Raw genomic sequence first — 23,835 nt, 5'->3', positions numbered from 1 at the left:
CCAGAGAAACATTTGACGCACGTTTTTACAGATGTGTCCTCATGATCACGAGTAACAACCCAAATAATATTTCTGAATGTGTTAGAAACGTTGATTTTTATTCAAGGACTTTTTCAGGTCTCTTTCTGTTTAATGTCTCTGGCAGGGTTGTTGTTTTTTTTTTTTGTTTTTTTATGTTTCCACTCTTGTGTCCAACTTTTTTCCTTTGGTGAATGATGGCTTTCACTGTTGGAAATGCTATCCACAAACACAAAGGTATCTTTTCATGCATTCCCCCCCCCTACCACCCCCTGGCTACATGTGAAAGGACAATATTTTCTGTTTTAGGTCACGGATCACCGTTTTAAATCCTTAGACATTCAAAGGAGGTCAAATAAATCAACTAGAGCATATCAAGTCGAGTTTGCTCATAAAGAGAGCTACTGGCTTTATTGCCGTAATATTTCGGCTGTATATTAGAATGGGTTTTCAACAGGAGAATTACATAAACAAGAAATGATGGCAGATAGAGATCCTTTCTTGCATTTCTAATGGATTAAGGAGGATGGAAACCTGCACAATCTGTACATGACATTATAAAACATAAAGAAACAGCATAACGAGTATATACTTTATTATTAGCGTAATAAATCATTACATCTAATACCAGAAAGTGGAAAGTAACAAACTCGTTCAAAATGGTTCACTGTAATGGTATTTTTTTTTTTTCTGTATAATTAATTAATAGTACTTTTACTTCAAAATATTCAACTTCATATCATGAAGTTAAAAATAGTCATGCATTTAATCCTGGAAGACTATAATCCAATAATAAATCATTCAGTCTCATGACGAAAGTCCACACATCAGGCACCAAATGCTTAGTCGGCAGTAGCAATGTCCGAGACGGTGAAGACAGAAGAGCATCCTCGGCCTGATTTATCAGGAATGTTCCGTTTGAAACGTTTCGATGGAAACAGCGTGATAATGGTCTGCAAATTACAAGACCCAAAACCTGTAGAGATATTCTCATTGCGCAACTTAAAACCCCACCAGTATGAACGCTCGGAATGAAACTCGTTGACGTTCATTAGCGATTACAGTCTATCGGTAATGCTCAGGGTAATGTCTAAGGGGCATCTTTGCTAGAGCGCTAACTACGTAGCTAGAATCACGGATGAAGCTAGCTAGCTAGCTAGCTAACAAACCTAGCAAGCTACTGAAATCCCAGCGGTATTTGATTGAGTTAGCTATGCAGCTAACGTTAGCTCACTTGGTTAGTTATATAACTGTTCAAAATTGCATTCCGGTGAGATTTAGAAGTCTTTCACATTAGTTGTGTGAATTATTGAAAGTAATTACTCAAGTAGTTTTTCACCAGAAAACGTATTTACTCTTGTGTAATTTTCCTTTTTCACTACTTTTAGCACTGTGTTTACAGTCAGTGCGTTTTGTAGTCTTTCCTCCGCTGCCTAATACACTGACAACCTTGTGTGTATATTTATTTATGAATACGGTCAGTTGACGTTAATAGTTTATTAGTAACTAATAACCTGGCAGCTCAGTGCACCGCAAACATGATGACTAGGCGCTCAGTCCTGAGTGATACAGCAGTACAGTACAAATCATTATACTGCAATAACGTGCTGGTGGTGGAGGCGGAGCTTCAGGCCTCATATTGCAAATTTATTGCTACGGAACTGGACGCAACGTGATATTCCCGAGCTCATAAGAACGGCCTGCTCCAAAACATGGCCTTAACTTTTATCGTCATAGCATATCGTCAATCTCTCCCTCGGGTTTTCACTTCCTCCCCCTCCACCTCCCTCATTCGCACCCTCTTTTCTTCCACGCTGCTTCTGCGGGCCGGGCTTTGTGCGTTGTCCTGGTAACTCCTGGGCCTCTTTTTCAACGTTGCTATGACCTTTGAGTGTCGTCATGTTTATCTCCCCTCTTCACATTTGCTTTGTCTTTGCTCTGTTTCTCGCTTATTCCTCTCTCTCTCTCTCTCTCTCTCTCTGAATCTGCTATTTCTTGAATCGCTTTGATGTTGGCTGGAACTGGTTTTGTACTGTCACAGCAAAAGTTTCTCTCTTTTCCTTTATGCTTTGTGTAGGACACAGTGAAGCATGAAAAATGCAGGTCCTATCCTGTGTGGAATTCACTGAGCGAGAGAGGGGGGTGGAGAGAGAGAGAGAGAGGGGAAAAAAGAGAGGAGAAAAGCATTCATTCTAAGGGACTCAGACAGCTGAGGGAAGATAGTCTTGGGGTTTTGACAATGTTATAAATCTACAGAGCGTGCAAGAGAGAGAGAGAGAGAGAGAGAGAGAGAGAGAGAGAGAAGGCGTGTTGTGTGTTTTATATTCCAGGGGAGCATTACATTTCATTACATCACAGTTTGAATAAAATTGTACATTCTAGGTTTAATATTCTTATATAAGCATTTCACAAAACCTCTATTGTTGTTTTTTGAAAAGAGAGGATCATACCACATGCACACATAATCACACTTCTTTTGTGTGCGTGTGTCGTCGTCTCCACCTCTCTCTCTTTCTCTCTCTCTCTCACACACACACACACACACACACACACACACACACAAACACACACAGCTGTTGAGGGGCAGAGCAGTCTGATCACTCTCAGTATGTCAGGCCCGCAGAATGTTGGGAACTTGACACAAACTTACATTCCACTCATTCCCCTGCTGCAGCATTTAATCTCTCTCTCTCCCTCTCTTTCTCTTTCTTTCTTTCCATCCACACCACATTATGCCTCAACATCTCCACTGGCTGTCAATGTCACGTGTACATGCATACACTCACACACACACACACACACACACACACAGAGTACAGGTAAGTTCAGTGCCTTCTTGTCGTCCTCTATGGTGTCCAATAATACACTCTTATAAAAAGGGGACTAAACGGTACCTTTTCTTGTCATTGGGTGGGTACCCTTATCTATCACAACTGGATGATGTGTCTTTCACCTAGAAATGTGCATATAGTATATCTATATCTATAGTAAACTACATATACTGTACCTTTCATGGTAACAGACACAAAAGGTACAAAATGTGTACACTTGAGGATTCCACGCCAGGGACTAGGATTGGTACAGGTTTCCAGAGAGTGTACAGTTGCATGCTGCCTCAGGAGTAGCTGGGGTTTGTAAGATCTTTTTGCACCCAAGAGCTGGGATGATTCAGGGGGACATTCCGAATGTCTGCATGTGTGTGTGTGTGTGTGTGTGTGTTTTATGTGAAATAAGATCAGTAACACTTGTTGTCTGGGGCCTCAGGGTGTCTTGGTGGCTTTGGGCTTCGTAAGAGTGTGTGTGTGTGTATGGAATGGAGCCATACAGAAGAACAAAGGGAAGGCGATGACTATAACTAATCTTATAACATGGATATTACAAGATAATACACACTTCAGTCTCTGACACTTGGAAGAAGCAGATACAGTTCAATAAATAATTTCAATTAAAAAAAAATCTCCTCAGTGATAAACACAAGCATGAAAAGTGAACCGAGCCAGGATCGTCCAATTACGAGACGCCCCTCCCCTGACTGAAACATACGGGAATTCCACTATGTTATTTCAGATTGTTTGGATGATTTTTGAGACCTGTGAACAAATGATAGTAAGAATGTGTAAGAGATGCAGCCTGGAAGTTTTACGACTCACTCGTAGCGGTTGGTTGAGAGTGTGGCGGCCATTTATTAGAGCCGTTCCCAGGAGGCTATTGGGAGAGGTGAAGATGTCAGGAGGTCGTAGGGTCACAGCGACTGGGTGCTGGACTGGTGTCTGAACGGGCTGGGGTCATCATGGAGGGTTGGGAACTCTGTGGAAAATGTGAATAACTCATAGCGTTCAGACAGAATACAAACAAAGGACATGGATGGAGGACAGGCTTGTTAGAACTCGATTCGTCTCTCTTTTCTGCAGTACACACCCTAAACTCATTACAAGCAGACTAAAATCTTATATTATCAGAAGCACCTGTCTCACACCATGTCATCAAGACAGACATAAACACTCTTATCTGAGTGTGCCCTGGTCTTTGTCTCATAGTCTACATTGTACTATACAAATCCCCCCCCCACGTCAGTCTGTCATTTAATGCCTCTATGATGTATTGGTTTTGGAAAAGGTAGGTGTGTGTGTTTGAAACTGATCCGCTGTCCTACAGCAACAGCTTTCTCTTCCAACTAAACCTTTCATGAGATCTAATTTCCTTAACGAGAGAGAAAGACAGAGAAATTGCTGGAGCTGTCTCCCTCTCTCTCCTCTCACATCCCTGAACCCACCCCTCCATTTTCTCTTCACAATTCATGATAAATCCGTTCGTCTTTCTTTTTTTCTGTGTGTGTGTGTGTGTGCCGAGACAAACCAAGTGTTTTTTAGTGAGACTGTGGCTCAGTTCAATAGCTCCCTTGTCTGAGACTTGTTCCCTTGTCTGACTCATTGTCTTTCCTAATTACAGCTGCTTTATTCCTTTCTCTCGCTCACACACACACACGTACACACTCTCTTTTCCTTGTTCTCTGACACCACTTTCTGTAAATGACTGTAATTTTCTGTCTGTTCTGGATACGCCAAACCACTACATGCTGCAAATTGCCGCCCACTGCCGCCGATAGGCTCCGAGCTAAAACAGGAAGGCAGGTGAGTCTGAACACACCCTGTGCCTATTTTCTGATTGTCTCACATGGATACAGAGGTCTAATTCTGCAGCTCCAGGTATAACCTCAACTGTCTCTCTCTCTCTCTCTGAGCTGTATCTTGCTTTATAGTGAGAGTGAGCGGAGTGGGGGGTTGTGGGCTTTCTTTTCAAATGGCTGCCATTGCAATGGAGTGAGAGCCCAGGCTAAATATATCTATTGACACACAGACTCCGACTCCCAAACAGGGACAGGGTAAACACACACACACCCTCGATGGCAATCATAAGTACACAAATTCTACAAAGGAACGTCTACGAAAGCTACGTGATGAAGAGTAGACTCTCTGCATGACTATACAGTCTATTGTAACTTGATCTGTTCATCTAGGACATCTTTTTGTTCTTCCTCTGTTTGGACCTTCAGAGCCACCATACTGAAAGCAAACTCTAGACACACAACCGCCAAGACACCTAATACACATCCTTTCCTCAAGACGAAACTCAAAAGCCATCTGGCCATGAATTTCACTTCACGTGGCTGTGTTCGGACCAGAGCTCAGGTATGAGCTCAAATTTCAGGTTCTCCGACCTTGCAAAAACATGCTTGTACGTGGACCGGTGACGATAAATTGCCTCTAGGTGTAATTGCATGGTGCCCTGTGTTGGACCGAGTCTCACCCAGGGTGTATTCCGACCTCACATCCAGGGTTCACAGGATTGGCTCTGGAATGGATCCACATGACCCTGACCAGGGTAAAGTGTTTACTGAAAGAGCGGGTGAGAGAATGGAACTGGTAGCTAATAAAAATGATGCTAAACTGCATAATATGAACAGGATACATATTATTGGTATCTCCCAGTGACATAATGTCAAAACATGCTTTTACCAATTAAAGGGGGTAAATATACGTATAATTCACGCACAAGAATGGCAACATCGGGGGGCACAGTGGCTTAGTAGTTAACGTGTTTGCCTCGCACCTCCACCCTGTGTGCGTAGAGTTTGCATGTTCTCTCTGTGCTTTGGGGGTTACTCCAGTTTCCTCCTCCAGTCCAAAGACATGCGTTATAGGCTGATTGGCATGTCTAAATTGTCCATAGTGTGTGAATGTGTGTGCCCTGCGATGGATTGGCACCCCGACCAGGGTGCCCCCCACCTTGTGCCCCGAATTCCCTGGGATAAGCTCCAGGCTTCCCGGGACCCTGCGTATGATAAGCGCTATGGAAGATGGATGGAATGGCAACATCGCAAATCACTGAGCTTTTCCATAGTCAACCAGGTGTTCATCATTCAGACTGGTATTGCTTGGCCTGTTAGTAATTCACATAGCCTCAAGTCAAAGGTCAAGTGCATCACACCTGTTTGTGTTTTAATAGTATTTGTAGTGTTTCAAGTCAAGTGGCTTTTATTGTCATTTCAGCCATATACAGCTGGTACAGTACACAGTGAAAGGAAACAACGTTCCTCCAGGACCACGGTGCTACATAAAACACGACACTAACCACATGAGACACCGAACTAAATAAGACCTACACATTCTATATAAAGTGCACGTGACAGTACAGTAACGATTAAAACAGGACAATGGGCACAGTAAGAGACAGCGTAGTGCTGACCAGTACACAGTTCTAGTGTGGACGTGTCAGATATAACAGGTAGTGCAAAAAAAGAATAAGGATATAATTTAAAAAATGCTGTGAATGTAAACATAACATACTATTATGTTGTATTCAGCAGATTATCGTATACCATATATGGGCATAGCAGTGATTGCGGTAGCGGCCAGGTAAAGAGTATAGAAGTGACAAGAAATGATAAGTGACAAGATATTTTTATAAGTACTGTAGCAGCAAAAATGCAGATAGTCAGTACAGAAATGTGTAAATGTGTGTGTGTCAGTCCAGTCTCTGAGTATTGAGGAGTCTGATGGCTTGGGCGAAGAAGCTGTTACACAGTCTGGCCGTGAGGGCCTGAACGCAGGAGGGTAAAGAGTTTGTGCGAGGGGTGTACGGTGTCATCCACAATGCTGGTGGCTTTTATTGCGTGCACAGCGTGTGGTGTAAATGTCTATGACGGAGGGAAGAAAGACCCCGATTATCTTCTCCACAGGCCTCATTATCCGCTGCAGGGTCTTGTGATCTAATACGGTGCAATTTCCAAACCAGGCAGTGATGCTGCTGCTCAGGATGCTCTCACTAGTTCCTCTGTAGAATGTTGTGAGGATAAGTGGTGCGAGGGGTTCTTTATCGCCCATTTGTCCACTATGTGGCTGAGAAAACTCCTTTTTATCTTTTGTCTTTATTGGATTTAAAGTTGATTCTGAACTATATACGTATACGGATAACTAACATTATGCGAAATGAAAATAAGGCACACTTAGTGAACACCATCGGCTAGCTAACGTTAGCCTGTGAAGTTTTTTTTTTTGCTTTAAATTAAAAAAAAAAAAAATAGGACTGGTTAGCTAGTACGGTTACTTGTCTTCTGACTCTTCATACAGTTGCAATCAAAATGATTCAACCCGCATAGCAAATCAAGGTTATTGTCAAAATGTACAGACTTGCAGCTGTTTGCGACGAACAAATCAAACAAAAGCAATTGAAATAGTTCAACACGACGAATGCTTCAAGTTGTGCATAGCAAAGCTGTTAGAATTGCACAATAAATTGTATCCAATGAGTACTTTTTAAAGAAAGGCTAAAAAGCTTCAATGAAATATTGCAAGAAAATGAACCTGCTTTTTAACAGGGGCATTATAGCATAGTAATCGTTGCAAACAAATACATACATTTTTGCTTGTATTTGATCATGACTGGGCTCAACAATTAAAAATAAATAAATACACAAATAAATAAGGGTGAATATGACCCATGGCTGGGTCGTAATGAATCAATTTTGGGTCGTTAGAGCAAAAACAACACATTAGGTTCTACACATAACGCAACACTGTACGGTTAAACGAACCATACGTGTGATCTCTTCGAAATTATTGGCCCAGCAGTGGGTTAGAGAAATGACTGAAATTCTGAATGACTGAAATCCAGCATGACGTAACGTGTAGATTTTCTATTCCCCACTCACGCAGACTGAATTCCAGCTCGTGCGTTGTATAATGTGATCCCACACTGCATAATATAGCCCAAATACCGTATTTCGTAGTGTTCCTAGTTCTGTCGAGGCTTTGGATCTACATGACAAAAAACGTGGATCGGATTACGAACCTGTGTGCTTTATCGCTCTGCTAATTCAGCCGAGATGAATTCGAATATTATGCTGATAATGAATCTGCATTGCCCCCTGGCTGTGTATTCGATGTGTACCGTCGTCACGTCAGACTCGGGACCCGGAGGGTTACAACGCTGCAGGAGATCTGTTTTCTTTTCAAGCACAGCACAATCGGCTCATGTGGGTTGAATCAGGAGTGTCAAAAGACGTAGAACGCGAACACTGCGGTGGCCCTCGAGGACAGACGTCTGAAATCCCTTATTTAACCCAAAGTAGGATGTGGGTTGGTTGAGGGTGATGCCTGCATGGATGGTGCCTGTCTGACCTCTGGCTAAACTGTTGTTTACTGTTCGGCTGAGGTTTATATGGTAAAAACAGTCTCAGACGCTGGCAATGCGATGCCTTCAGTTCATTACCCAGTCTCATTCGACTACTTTATATGGACTGGATGGTGTGTGTGTGTTTGAATAAGGGGTCTTAACTGGTGTTGGAGTGTTTTTTGGAACATCATGGGAATGGCAGGCTGCTCCATGTCTCAGCCCACACTAATGTACTGCATATGGCCAGTGCTGGCATGACCAATGGCTCCTTGAAGGATCCGACAAGCCAGAATTTAATTAGCACAGTTTATTGGTTCTCCGCTGAGCGAAACACGAGAGCAGCTCTGGGAACACGGTAATCATAAGCAAGCGCATGATTTTACACTAACTTTCCAGGAAATTAGGTAATTTTCTATTTGGCTGCCTTGTGTGCGCACGTGTATACGTGTTGTGGTGGTGGTGGGGATGGGGGTGGGTGGTTACAGGTGATTTGTATTAGAATCCAAGAACAGATTATGGAAATGACTACAAATAATAAAATTTTTTTTTAAAAAACCCCACCACCAGGTCAAAGCATGGAATGCCAGTATGCTACGCTTTAAAGGAAAAATAACACTCCAGGATGTGACAGGTAAATGAATAGTCCAATTAAATATCTATTATATTGTGGTCCGTATGCAAAGGCTTACTCAACACGTAATGTCGTTGGGGAAAACTCAGGAAACCAAAGGTAATTGTGATTTATATGAAGCCCTCCACGTGTAATCGAAATATCAAACATGACTGCGGATTTTTAGCTGCCCATGTTTACACCGCCGAAGTAAACCTTCATATGCAACCAGCTAAGACAACGCAGTCAACGCGTCGATTCTTGTTCATGAAACAGCAGCTCACAGTGCTCGCTCCAGATTGTTTATTGATCCCTAACTGTACAAGGAAAACCCCTTCAGATACAGTTGTGCCCAAAAGTTTGCATACCCCTTGGAGAATCTGCAAAATCTTAACAAAATAAGAGCAATTTTTATTTATTTAAAAATCCCATATTGTTTTTTTTTTTTATTTAGTTCTGTCCTGAATAAGATATTTCACATAACAGATGTTTACATATAGTCCACAAGACAAGATAACAGCAGAACTGATCAAAATGAACCCGTTCAAAAGTTTACATACCCTTGATTGTTAATCCTGTGTGTCGTTACCTGGATGATCCACGACTGTGTTTATGTTTTGTGAGAGTTCTTCATGAGCCCCTTGTTTGTCCTGAGCCCCTTATCCTCCAGGTCCTGCACATTCTTCGTTTTCCAGCATATTCTGCATATTTGACCCCTTTCCAGCAGCGACTATATGATGTCGAGATCCGTCTTTTCACACCGAGGACGACTGAGGGACTCGTACACGACTATTACATAAGGTGCAAACATTCACTGATGCTCCAGAAGGCAACACGATACATTAAGAGCCAGGGGGATGTAAACTTTTGAACAGGATTATCAGTGTAAATTTTTTTTGGTCTTCTGCGAAACATGTAATTATCTTATATAGCGTCTGAAGGGCAGTACTAAAGGGGAAAAAATTTGATCGTTAAACAAAACATTCGATACACCCCTGGTTCTTAATGTATCGTGTTGCCTTTTCATGACCTCGACTGTAATTAGTTTGTTGTTGACAATAACCAATGGCCTTGGATTTCTAACCAAGTTCATATCGTCCAATTTTTGTAAAATCAATTGACTAACCATTCCCTGTTGTTCCCAATACTATTTAGACCAGATGGTGGACATCTGAACCTCCGGCCAATTCTTCACCAATCAGAGGAAAAACATGCGAAGCTCCCATATCTAACTAGAAGCTGGTGGACATCATAACCATGGACAGGCTGGATGCCCCGCCCTACCGTCTTCTCCTCATGAGCATTACTAAGTCTACGCTGGGCATCACAGTTCACGTTCTCAATCATCTTCCAGTTTTAACATCGCCCCCTCCCAGTAGAATGAATGCGATGGTCATCTCTGAACAACTTACCAGTCAGTCCTAAAAGTGGGTCAGTTCCTCATGCCATCTCAGCATCCCTGATGATAAAGCCAGGTGAAACAGAATGATAGTTACGTATGTAGCTCTGGTTATTTGTCTCCCAGATAACCATCAAGGTTCCTTGTCCTTTGGAACTTGTGCTGACCCGACAAGAACTCTGTGAGAAGATTCGAGCAAAAGACATTGTAATGTATGTATGACATTGTAAGTATTATTGCAAATCTTGCATTATGTCACTCTTTGACTTTCTTACACTATATGGCCACCTGACCGTCACACCCGTATGTGCTTGTTGAACATCCCATTCCTCCATCCTTCTGGGAAGGCTTTCCACTAGAGTTTGGAGCGTGGCTGTGAGGATTCGTGTCCATTCAGCCACAAGAGCATTAGTGAGCTTGGGGACTGATTTTGTGCTGGAAGGCCTGGGGAGCGGTCGGCAATCATCATCAGAGGGGTCGAGTTCTTCCACACCAACCTTGGCAAACCATGCCTTCTCGAACCTGGCTTCACGCACAGGTGCATCGTCATGCTGGAACAGGTTAGCTCCAATGAAAGGGAAATTGTAATGCTACAACATTCCAAAAATTTCTAAACAACTGGGTGTTGTCGGGGAAGAACCACATAAGGGTCTGATGGTCATGTGTCCATAAACCTTTGTCCATTTGGCGTGTTTGCACGTGCACACGAAGGTATCCAGGATTCGTAGAACCACAACTAGCGGGTTAACACTGTTAAAAATCAAGGCTTAAAAAAAAAAAACATCCAAACAAACACAGCATAGAGACAAAGCAAGTGATATCAAGACATTCCATCTTTATTGCAGAGAGCGACTTCAGACCAATTCAATATAAGCAATAAAACACATTTGTTTACTAGGTCGCTCGCACACGGTGCACACACATCCCCTTTACAATTGCACGCTCGAGAGCAAATCCGTCTGCAATCTATATTTCAAACACGTCTATGCTCATGTTCCCTGCCCGTTTGATAGCGTTAAGATGTCGGATGATATTATGAGGACTTAACACTACACTGGAATTGTATCAATCCTGATTTGGGAGTCCTGTATATGATTATTTGAGGAATATGGTCCTTGGGAGATCAGCATTTACTCTATCGGATCTCTTTCCATCATATTCAAGCACGTAAACTCCTTTATGATGTCCCGTAATAAAATAAAATAAAATAAAAACCCTCTTCAATGTTCTATTGAATATAACTCTGTGCAAATCACACCTCGTCTTTTCAGGCTTGTCGGGGCAACTTAACACAGCAAATTCCTTCATGTCTAATATACTCTAAAATTCCTAACCTTGCATAGTATGGCTCAGCGATGAGCACAGGCACAAACAAACTCCCTGTCACGCTGCGTTACAAAACCCTGCATCAGACCCGTTCAGACCGGTCCATGTACTGTAGAAATCTATATCAAGTAGCAAAATATCTCCATGGTTTGAAAACCAAGTCACTGATTTGAAGAAGAAAAAAAAAGTGTAAAACTAATCATCTGCAAGCTAATATTTGTGCATCCTACAAAATTTTTATTCAAACCAATAAACCAAATGTGTATCATATTAGTCCCGTTATCAAGCTTCTTCAAAAAAGTCTGATGGCACTCACGCGAAAGCAATGCCAGGAAATACAGCCAACAACAGGATGTCATAACGGCATAGTGTAGGAATTATAATGAACTTAGAAAGGCAGAAATGACCCATAATTCCTGTCAAACGCATTCCTTATTAATGCTCAAAACCTGAGCTGCGTCAAAACCAGAAGCTCTGATGCCTATGCTGTCTTGTAAGTCGGTGATTTAAGAAGGCACGGCTTTGACAGCTATGAAGGTAACCGTAAGGAAACAGTACGAGATGTTCCTGGAGAGGTGGCGCGCACAGCATTACGAAGACGTTGCTGCCATCGTAGGCGTGTGTGCACGATGTCTTTTTGGAAACGTGATCTGAGGACGCAATGTACATTCAACTGATCTAATACAGATATGACTCGATGTGTTTCTCCACAGCCTGAGTAGGTAGTAATTTTATATGTCAGTCACACCCCTGGTCTGTTTCGATCTATTCAGGAACAGTTCCGGATTTAAAAAGTGCTTTAGATATCCAATCCACTCTCTTTTCACTTCTGTGGTTCTCTACTTCTCATTGTCTCTTAGTCGCCTCTTATTTCATGGCTGGCTTTTGTATTTGCTTACTTCTCTTCAATGGAGCTGGCTCATTTGTGTTAAAGCTGCATGCAGGGTCTTGCAGCACTGAGGCTTCCATTTGTCTTTTCTCATACTGAAACGAACGACCTTCCGCTGACCTTTGGCATTAAAGCTGTGAACTCACAGATTCTTGATCAATCGAATCGATTGTACTCGATACGCAGTCTGCGCGACTGTAATCACATTCGGTATGAACACTCGGACGCGAGAGATTAAATGAAGGTTTTAAATTACAAACGTGAAACCAAGCTGAAAGAGGGCATAGAGGTACACAGACTCAGCTGCTTACGCAGGAGCAGGAACAGGCATCCTGAGGAGTGTAGGATTCTGCAAGAGTCACTGAAAGCATTTGTACATGAATGCGAAACGAAACAACTTAAGCTGACTGCTGATAAATAAACCGATAAATAACGCGGACGAGAGGAATGTGACTGAGATGACGCCGAACGAGCGCTTCCTTCCTTCACTCGCACTCGTTCTCACCCAGCAGGCCGAACATGTTCAGTCTGTAGGCCTTGCCTTTTTCGTCGGACCTCACGCTTTCGTCTTCGTCGTCTCCGTCGGCGTCCTCGTCATCGTCCGCGTCTCTGTCGTCTTCCTCCTCTGGCTCAGAGCTCGACTCTTCATCTTCCTCGTCCCTCTCGCCGTTCTCCTCACCCTCGGCCGTTCGTCCCTGTAGAGCGAGGATTTCTGCCAAATCTGGGTGGGACTCCCATTTATCTAAAGAGGTAAACAGAGTGTGTAAGGAATATAACTGACGACGGGCCGTCGAATTTTTTTCGAAAATGACGCACGCTCCGAGGTGGTAACCTCAGTTATTTCCTACTGATTCGACGGACCGGAGTCAATTATTCCGCTTATACCACAGTTACTACACCTCAAGACATTGTTCAGATGTTTTATTTCAAGACATTTTATCGGGTTTTTGTCCTTAAAACGCTCGTGTGTGGAACTAATTTATTGCGCTCCCATCTTTAGCCTCCATTACTAATTCCAAAACGTCATTGTAGAGCTAGTGACGGAGACCTGAGCCGGAGATATGCCGTTATTAGATAGATGGAGAGAGGGAGAGAGAGAGAGAGAGAGAGAGAACGAATGAGTTCAGTTTTTTTAGTTTCATGCTGATATATATATAAAATTAGAATAAATAAATATCAATAAGCCTACTTGTTCACAGAGTTTTTGTTTTTTTACTACCGCAGAAAATGCAATAAATAAATAAATAAATAAATAAATAAATAAATAGTGAAAGCTTTTCTGTCTCATTACTGCAATCACACCTGCTTCTTTTTTTCTTGCTCTCTCTCTCGCCTCAATAACTGCATATCAGTGGCTCAAGCCTCCACTTCGCCTCGTGGCTGCGTTACCACCTCGGGTGCGCTGTATTGTTCTGGAAAATGGTAGTTTTCTGTCATCTTGTTTTGTTTGTTGGTAGATCTGGGTGCTGTGGTGGACAGTGGGCTAACCTTTCCGTTATTTTAGTTAACTCGGCGAAGTGATCTGGAACTGTGATGTGGTCCAGACCTGACTGGAACTACTTTTGCTGTGCATTTACTGAAAAATAACTGCACACCTCCGAACGTCTGTCAGCCAATCGGAATCGAGAATTCAACAGCGCTGTGATATAATACCGTTTAACCGAATCTCTCAAAAATAGGAATGCATAAAAGAGAGAAAAAAAAGGCAGTGAGATGGGATGAGATGGTTAAAAGCTAGAGTACCAGAACTTCTGAAATGCCTTGAACAAGATGCGTAAATTAAAATAAACTAAGGAGATTTTGTGAATTATTAAAAAAGATAAATATTTTTTTTTACCTTTGTTCTCCGTGTATCCTGGTGGCCGCAAGCACAGACATAAGCGTCCGTCGATGGCCAATCGCAGCAGGCTGTTAGCGGCTCGATAAGCATCATTCCGTGCTGCCCTTGCCGTCTTATAGCCTCTTCTCTCTGCCCACGCTGTTCATTCGAGGAAGAGCGACAGAAGGGAAGTGTTAACGAGAAATATGTTCTCCTTGTCTCAGCAAGCAACAGAAACCCTCAGCATCTCTCAACTCATCAACATCTAGGTCTGTTTATGTCGGTACACAACACGCAGACGGCTTGGCGACAGGAAGTTCATTTCGTGCTTTACGAAATTAAAACGCGGTTCTCCAAATAAGAGCAGCAAATAAGTACGGGATCTGTTCAAACAGAGCACCACGAATAAAAACCAGACTTTACCTTCACACACGTCCCAGGCTGTCCACCCGTGCGTGTTGGGAGTGTGTGGTGTTTCAGCACTCTGTTCTGGGTGTGTAAGTTTCAGTACTGACAGGAACGGAGTGCGCTCACACAGGTATCCCACCGAGCTGTAGGGTTCCTGCAGCTGGGACACTGGGTAAATACCAGCCAGAATCTGAAATTCAGAGACCAGGAGTCACATCTCTGGAAATAGTGTTTGCATTGCGTTTGTTTGTAATCCCACATCCCCTATGAACGTGCATCATTTTACCTGTAGTTGTTTGCTGACTTGCGAGGGGAAGACTAGTCCAGGACAGTCACACAGTTTGACAGTAGGGGTGAGGTAGTACGTCTGGAAATACTTTGTGTGACCAGGAGTCCGAGACACACTCACAACCTTCCTTCCAACCAAGCTATTCAACACCGAAGACTTTCCTACATTAGTAAACCCTGAAAGAAAAACAGATTAATATGATATATAGTGTTTTTATATATATAGTGACAAGTTCATACTCTATATGGCCAAAGGTTTGTGGACACCTGAACATCACACCCATATATGGGCCTTCGTCAAACTGTCGTCAAAGTTGGACGCGTACAATTGTATAGGATGTCTCTGTTTCCCTTCACTGGAACTAAGGGGCCTAAACCCGTTCCAGCGTGACAGTACCCCTGTGCACAAAGCCAGGGCTCACTTGAAATTTGGGTCCATTATTTCCATTGAAGGGACACTGTAACGCTACAGCATACAAAGACATCCTATATAATTGTGTGCTTCCGAGTTTGTGGCAACAGTTTGGGGAAGACCCACATAATGGTGTGATGATCAGGCGTCCACATAGTTTTGACCACATAGTGTAGTTAGTATTAGAGATGCACCAATGTATAGGCCGATAAAGTCTATTTTCCACGCTTTTGGCCATCTGTCAATAGTTTAAAAACATCCGATGATCAGCGCCTATTATATCCTGTCAGTCAAAAGAGGGCGGGAAAACACACTGATTTCATGCTGTGTGTAAAGATGAAGTCTCTTGTGTAGAATGACGACAAAACTGCAGTCTGTAATCTCTGCACTGCTAAAATTTTACACCGCAGCAGTGAAGCGGGAGTTTCGGCGTCGAGTCGGATTTTTTTTCCACCAAGCCGCTCGAGCTGAATTAAAGGGCCAGTACACTGTTGAAAGATTTAAATGAAGATGAGTTTACAAAAAAGTATAAATTACACAGAAAAATATATTGGTAGGGTAACATGTTTCATATCCAGTTAATATTAATATATAAAAAGTTGATATTATATATTAGCAGTTTGATGTTCAGTGATGAAGTAGAAATGCTTGTGATTGTGGGGAGTGAATGTGAGACTAACGGGAGGTTTTTTAGAATTCAGTCAATGTTAATATGAATGAATAACATTCAATAAATTAAGAAATCTTACTTTAATCTTCAGAATTTAGTTCATGTGTTAATGTTAATTAGAGTCATGTGTTTTGTGTTTATGAGACCAGTTACTGTGAAACAACTTGTTGAAATGGAGAGAATAAGGTTTTTATTTGCATTTCTTTCAGAATTGTGGAATTAATTATTATTAATTTAAAAGAAGGCATAATAGGCAGAACTATCGGTATCGGCCGATATCACTCTGAATAATCGGTTATCGGTATTGGCTGAGAAATTTAGTATCGGTGCATCTCTAGTAATGATTGTATTCTAATACATACAGTCCCCTCTGAAAGTATTGGGATGGCAAGGGCAATTCTTTTGTTCTTTCTGTAAACTGAAGACATTTGGGTTTCAAAAGATGAATACGAGCCGACAGATCAGAATTTCAGCTTTCCTTTCCTCCTTTCCTCATTTACATCTAGATGTGTTAAATAACATAAAACACTTCTGTATGAACCTAGTCATTTTTCAAGTGATGAAAAATAGTGGAATATGTTTCTTGTTACCCAGGTGTACCCTGTTAGATTGTTTGTTTAAAGAATAGCTCTTTATGTCTCTTGGTTTGAGCCATGGGTTTCACCAGTGAAGACTGCATTTGCTGTTAAAAAGGATAAACCAACATAAAGAGCAGAGAGCTGTCTATGGGAGAAAAGCAAGCCAAGCTGAGAAAAGAGGGAAAACCTATCAGAGGCATTGCACACGCATTGGAAATAACCAATACAACAACTTGGAATGTTACTTGGAACAGGTCGGCCAAGGAAAACACCAACAGCTGATGACAGAAACATTGTGAGAGTTGTGAGGAAAAACACAAAAAGTACAGTCAGTGACGTCACCGACAACCTCCACAGGGCGGGGTGAAGGTATCACAATCCACCATTTGAAGAAGACTTTGAGAGCAGAAATGTAGAGACCATACCACGAGAAGAAAACCACTGATCAGTAGTACGAATCAGAAAGCCAGACTGGAATTCACAAATTAATACAGAGACGAGCCACAAAAGTCCTGGAACCAAGATTAACCTCTACCAAAGTGAAGGAAAGACCAAAGTGTGGAGAAAGAAAGGATCTGCTCATGATCCAAAATCATACAAGCTCATCTGTGAAACATGGTGGAGGTAGCGTCATGGCTTGGGCTTGCATGGCTGCTTCTGGAACAGACTCACTAATCTGTACTGATGATGTAACTCATGATGGTAGCAGCAGAGTGAACTCCGTAGTCTAAAGAAACATTCAGTGTGCCAATTTACAGAGAAATCCAATCAAATTGGGAGGAACTTCATCATGCAGCGAGACAATGATCCAAAACAGAGTCAACTCAACAAATGACTATCAGGGGGGGAAAAGTGGAAGGTTTTAAACTGGCCAAGTCAATCACCAGCTTTAACCCAGTTGAGCAGCATTTCACCTCCTGAAGAGGCGTCTGACGGGAGAAACAACTGAAAGAAGCTGCAAGAAAAGCATCGCAAAAGAAGAACGCAACAGTTTGGTGATGTCAGTGGTTGCCGGTTTGATCCAGTTATTGCAAGCAAGAGATATGCAACCAAATATTAAGTGGTATTTGCTTGGTGAATACAAGTGGTGGTCTGCCACCAAAGGTGCCATGTTCTAAGTTGTCCAACACATCTAGATGTTACGATTAGCAAATGAAAGCTGAAATTCTGATCTATCGTCTCGTTCATCTTTTGATCTGAAACCCAGTCTTCGGTGTATAGCAAAAACAACAGAATTATCCTTTCCGTTCCAATACTTTCGGAGGGGACTGTATGTTAAACTATTTAAAACAGTGATGTCATTGTGAAAAAGCTACGTATTGATTCCATGAGTAGCATATATTTTGCCCCATCATTTTTGTCTTATTAAACTCGACTGGCCGAGATATTTTTGAACATTTTACCTATACAGCCTAATGTGAGAACTCCATCTTTGTAAAGTTCTCGTGTGGGACTGTTCAGCTCCATGGCAACATCGGTGTGGTGTTCCATCAACACCGTCTCCGCCCCGTCATCCGACCAATCGCCCTCTCTTCCCATGGCCACTGCATCTCTTTTTATCTTCTTTTCCCAGCTACTTAAATCCACTGTTAAACAAAAAAAAACAACAACAAATCATTAATATTAGCATCATAACCATAAATCCCTGCTGGACTTAATCGCTGTCACATGGTGGGCGTGTCTGACCTTTTCCTGCCGTGATCTCCCGACACGCCTTCAGGATGTGGATTGGTCCTCCTGCCTGGCCCCACCCACCCTTTCTCCTCATTCGCTTTTTCTGAAACACTGCAGCGAGATGGAAGATACAAAGACAGAAAAGTAACTGGAATGTATATACCATGGCTGGGAAAACCTCTCCATAAGTATGTTACTACAACAAAAGTTGGTTTTGGTGGATATGTGATGTGCGCTCACAGGTGCTGTAAGGTGGTCCCGGGTGTGAGGTGAAGCACACGCACTGCAGGTGAGGAAAACGATTGCACAGGTAGTGCTTCCATGCCAATATGAGCGGTGGGGGACAAAGGTCGATCTTATTCAGCACCACAATGACCTGCTTCTGCAGTTCACCTGTGATGTAGCGGTACAGAGCAGGAGGAAACTGCAGCACCTGAACACGTCCGAGAGAAAGGGCAGACAAGGTGAATGAACCGAGTCTACTTTCAGAGTAAAAGGACCCACAAATACGTCCACTGCTCTCCCAGATTAAAATTCAAGCAAATACAAACGGATGTGAACGATGTCTAGGAGTGTGTGCGTACACACGCTACGCATGAGCGTTATCGTCTTTGATCCTTCGTGCGTCCTAACTGGCAGAAGGTATTTATGGCCAGAGCAGGAGATGCTGGCACAGGTTCGGCTTCATTTTAACGCAAGCACGTGAGAAGAAGTGGTCGAGACCAGGCACAACCTAGCGACGTCAAATTTCGAACACTTCAACATGTATTGGAGTTCTTCATGTTGTCAAATCCTTTTCAGAAGCACATAACTAGCTAAACCTCTCTCTTGACAGTAGTCAATTTCATAAAAATCATAAAAAACAAGAATCTTTGGTTCTATGGCATGCCTAAAGGATTTCTTAACTTATAGATTTCTTAATTTGATGTTTATAGAGGCTCCAAACGATATTGTGTAGGATTTGACAATGAATTACTGTTGTTTTAAAAGCACTGATAAAGTTAGAGCAGACAGAGCAATGCCCCCCCCCCCCCCCCCCAGTTAAGATTAGAAATGATACTTCAGTCAGTGTGACCGGTTTCACAGTGCTATCAGAGTTCCTTTACAAAGACTTGTTCTAATGGAGTGCTCAGTGTATTATTAGGGGGGGGGGGGGGGGGGGGAATCAAACAGCACCATCTCTCTATCTCAGCCTGAAAGCTGTTCACTTGTGCACTGGTGCTAATCAGTGTGAACTACAAGAGCTAATTCAAATCTATAATCAGATCTATTGGCCCCATCTGCTGACAGCGCTCGCACACGTGAAGATTAACGAAGCACTCACTGGGTGTCTGATATCCACGATAAGCAGAACGACGTCGGACATCTCTAATACTCTCCATAACTGTCTCCATGTCTGAGAAAGAGAAATAGCAATGAAGAAAATTAAGAGAGAAAGAGAAAAAAAATAAACAAACACTCAATGGAAAGAGATGTCTACGCAGATGCAAGTATGATTGCGGAAGTGACATTGACGATGTTTAAAAAAAACAACAACAACAACAAAAAAAACGCACAATTTATGAATTCTTTATGAGATTCAAAGGATTTAGAGGAGTAATGCAAAGCCTAAAAAACAGCATTAAGAGGAAATGTAGAGCAGGACCGATTGTGCTCACGTGGACTCCTGACTACAGACTGCAGCGGCACTGTCAAGAAGAATCTGTCTAATGAGGAAAAACAACTGACCTCCAGATTGTGTTCAAAATGGCTGAGGGAGTCAGTAGGATTCTTGGAATGAAGGGCCTCCAGAAACTCATCAAATGCCTTCTTTTCCTTCTTCGATAGTTCTTCTCTGCACATCCCATAATGCCAAGAAGGCCTCCGTGGGAAATCCAGTCCTGAAATCAGGTGGAAACAAAACAAACAAACAAACAAATAAATAAATAAGAACACCGGAAGTTAGAAAGACGAGACGACGTGCCGTTTGCGATTCGAGCGTTTTAGATTATTCACTTTTCTGACGGACTGAAAACGTCATGTTGTTACATCACAAACTCGATTAAACTCAACGATAATTCAACGATCGAATCTGTACAAAGTGGAGAAACCTTGGTCTTCGGGGTAGACGTCTTTTACGTCCATCTCCAGGTCTCTCTCTGGAACTGCTTGCAGTATTTTCTCTCTGGCAATTTTCTTCCTTTTCTCCACCTCCTCTTTGCTCTCCTTCCCAAAGTGAAGCCGAAACCTGAATAGAAACGTCAGCAGGGCTATTACCTCGGACCTGGCCCTGTCTCAAGGACATCCGGACCTGCTAGACGATATCACCCGTTATCTTTACATCTTGATCAGACATTTAAAATGTCTTTTCTTTCATCTCAAGTAAAAAAAAAAACAAACAAAATATTTGAATGGAAAAAAAATTCAATTACGGCTGGGAATTGTACACAGAGTAACGGGCTAAAAAAGTATTTTTTTTTCCCCCTTTCTTTCTTGGCCAAAACAACAGAGGTTGAACTGCAGATTTGCACGTGCCAGCGTGAACTTGTGTGCATGTAAATGCTCACTTCTGGCTGGAGAAGAAAGCATTAGTGTCGCTTTGTGTCTGCATAAATGTTCGAAAATGTTCTAATGCCCCAAATTTTTTTTTCCCTAGAACTCAGTTAATGGATCTTGTATGGTAGCACTACTTGTATTGTTCGCTGCTTGATACATCGCTTTGCTTGTATTTCCTCATCTGTAAGTCGCTTAGGATAAAAGCGTCCGCTAAATGAATAAATATAAAAATATATTTCAAACTATGAGCCCATTTTAATTGAAACCGAGTGCACTCTGTGTGATTTTTAATAGTCCTTTTGTGACTGTTGTTTGTCAGACTGTATGAACACGATCCCCGCTGTAAGCTTTGCCACACTGTAGGATCTCAGCTGTCATTAATGTCGGACTGTACGACAGTTAAGACGCACGCAGGAAGACTCGTACGGAGTCGGAGACGCCACACTACAGGACTGTGCCTCAAATCTTCTGACACTGTCAGAAAAATGTGATCGCGACGGCCATTAATCAGCTGTCGGGGAACACGTCAAACTAGCGATCAGAGACTACAGATTCTGGCCTAGGATTAGAGGAACCTTTTAGGATTCTCAAAACTTGTCTCAGGCGACCAAATCGTGCCCAAAATCGTACGCCGTGAACCCGGGTTTACGAGTGCACAACATTTAACATTTAAAGCAACGCCTAATATTTGAAGAGTAAAGACAATCGTTCTGTTATGACCAGAAACTTGGGGTTACACAGAAATAACACCGTGCCCTTCACAATTCTTGATATTTCTGAGCTGGTCTGTGGCTGAAGGTTTTGGGAGGGGGGGGACTCTTGTCAAGATGAATTCTGAAGTAGCAGGATATTTAGGAGAAAACCTGGGCGTTCAAAACCTGGACAACAGAGGCTAGCGTTAAACAAGTCCAACTTACTTTCGAATCGAGACGGAAATGGTGCAATTCGAGCTGTGGTGAAAACCTCGAGTCTGATTTAAAGAGCCATGAGCACAAACCTGAGAATATAAAGGCGCTTAAAATATTCAGGCACGTAGGAGGAGAGGATCCCTCTACAAGATCCCTCAAATGCGGAATATATTACAGGAAGAGACTCAGCGCTGTCATTCTCTCAGGACAGGCGTCACAAAATATTAAATGTCGATCATTTTGAAACCGGTATTCTGTCGAAATAAAGCGCACCACCTAATCACACTCTGGAGTGCGCTGTGTGTGTGTGTGTGTGTGTGTGTGTGTGTATATATATATATTATATATATATATATATATATAATATATATAATATATATATATATATATATATATAATATATATATATATATATATATATATATATATATATATATACATACATATATATATATACATACATATATACATACATACATACACACACACACACATACACATATACACACACACACAACTCAAATCGTGCTTGTGGGGTAAAGTAATTTTAACGAAATGACGGCGCAGGCAATCATCTCCTACAAATTTATGCGCGCACATGTCTTGAATTACCTTTCCACCTATCTAGTGCTCACCTGTTGGGGTCATAGCTGCTGTCTCTGGTGCCAGGCTGGTGCCCGATCCTCTTTATATCCGTCGTCTCGCTGTCTGACGTGTCCGACTGTCTGTCCCGTCTAACGGCTCTCTCTATACTCGCGTTCCGGCTACTCTGACCCGAGCCTGTATCACCTTCACAAAACACAAACGCACACATTTACACGTCTTACATTTTCACGAGACTAGAAGGATTCTCCTCTAGCTATGATGCTCGTTTGACGTGACCGAAACGGATTTGTATTACTGGATGTTGGCATCCAAAACAAAAGGTATTTCTGTTAAAAAAAAAAAAAAAATTAAAGAAAAAAAAAATAGATTGCAGTCTCGCAGGTATGACCCGTTACAGCGGTTGTGTCTTGATGATCGGTGCATGACCTCCTGCTTTTCTATTCCCTCCCTCAAAACCTGAACACTGCACTCGATCAACCCCGCTAGAGTGTTTTCACTTCTATCTCTAACGTATACACACACACACATACATACATACATACATACATACATATATATATATACATATATATATATATATATATATATATTCCCCTCCACTCTCTTCAGTCACAATGACCAGTGAGGTTTGGATGATCAGGAATGAAGAACATGGATGGGAATAAACAGAGAGATAAACCTGCAAAGAGGAAAGATTTTTAAAGTGTACAGGAAGGTAGATCTAGCAGAACTACACAGACTATCACAGGTGATTTTTATATTAACTTGAGCCCTTTAGGATTTCTAACCTTTTTCCAAATGACCCCCATCCCCCCTTGTTTTCTTACATAACAGTGTAGTGAGTCTGCGCACTGCCATTCCGCATAACGCAAACCCTGCTGATGGAGGAGAGCCACAGTGTTTACACTGCTAATGGCCACTGATTCAAACCCACCTGACTGACATTCAGCAGGATGGGACTCATCTTCAGTGTTTTATAAAGTCCGCCACAGTTAAATAAGCAAGGTACTTTCGCTTTCCCAAACTTACCCCGTGTTTCCTCTCTCAGCCCGAGTCTGAGGCTTGTTTCATAGCAATGCACAAGAGTCGATTCTCCCGAAGTGCCGACACTAAACCGCACTCTTAAAAGAATCGATTCACTTTGAACACACAATTTATATATATACACACATATATGTATAATATATAATACACAGAGAGAGAGAGAGAGTGAGAGACGTGAAACGGTTGCTTGGTTAGCCGGCTAGTTAGCTCTGACGGCTAAACCAGCGTCGGCTAAGATTGACAAAATAACCGCCACTCACCTCTCTTTTTCTCGCGCTTGACCTGAAGCTGTTTCTTTTTCTGTTTGTTGCTGAACGGCTTCTTCCGAGGCATGTTCGTGAGAACGGAGCACCAACTTCTGCTGCTTTTTGTGGCCAGTTAGCTATGCTAGTTCCTCAGTGTTTACAGTGACGTTTCTCCTGCACGTTGGTAACTGGAATAAAGTTGGCTTGACGTTGGACGTTCGATATTCGCGG

The 23,835-nt window shown here is 42.2% G+C and overlaps 1 protein-coding gene and 1 long non-coding RNA gene across 3 annotated transcripts; one reads left to right on the top strand and one right to left on the bottom strand.

The window, feature by feature from the left end:
* Positions 1-4,950: 4,950 nt before the first annotated feature.
* LOC124628094 (uncharacterized) lies at positions 4,951-11,629 on the top strand. Its single transcript, XR_006982438.2, has 2 exons — positions 4,951-9,604; positions 9,959-11,629. It is a non-coding gene; the product is annotated as an uncharacterized LOC124628094 (long non-coding RNA).
* gnl1 (guanine nucleotide binding protein-like 1) lies at positions 11,018-23,835 on the bottom strand. 2 transcript variants are annotated; one of them, XM_017473640.3, is made up of 12 exons: positions 23,620-23,835; positions 22,345-22,498; positions 20,357-20,493; positions 19,995-20,146; positions 19,591-19,662; positions 18,507-18,699; positions 18,279-18,377; positions 17,996-18,178; positions 14,931-15,109; positions 14,660-14,834; positions 14,255-14,395; positions 11,018-13,159 (listed from the first exon to the last, which is right to left on the bottom strand). In XM_017473640.3, exons 1-12 carry the CDS (start codon positions 23,690-23,692, stop codon positions 12,903-12,905), a joined length of 1,815 nt encoding a protein of 604 aa, XP_017329129.1. In that variant the 5' UTR covers positions 23,693-23,835; the 3' UTR covers positions 11,018-12,902. The 2 variants fall into 2 exon arrangements, with proteins under 2 accessions (XP_017329129.1, XP_047011162.1); XM_047155206.1 differs by lacking the exons at positions 20,357-20,493; positions 23,620-23,835 and having other exon boundaries at positions 22,345-22,492.

Source organism: Ictalurus punctatus, chromosome 1 (genome assembly GCF_001660625.3).
Source record: "Ictalurus punctatus breed USDA103 chromosome 1, Coco_2.0, whole genome shotgun sequence".
Lineage (NCBI taxonomy): Eukaryota > Metazoa > Chordata > Actinopteri > Siluriformes > Ictaluridae > Ictalurus > Ictalurus punctatus.
Note: the sequence above shows the minus strand (reverse complement) of the source record. Positions and strands in the feature narration are given on the sequence as shown.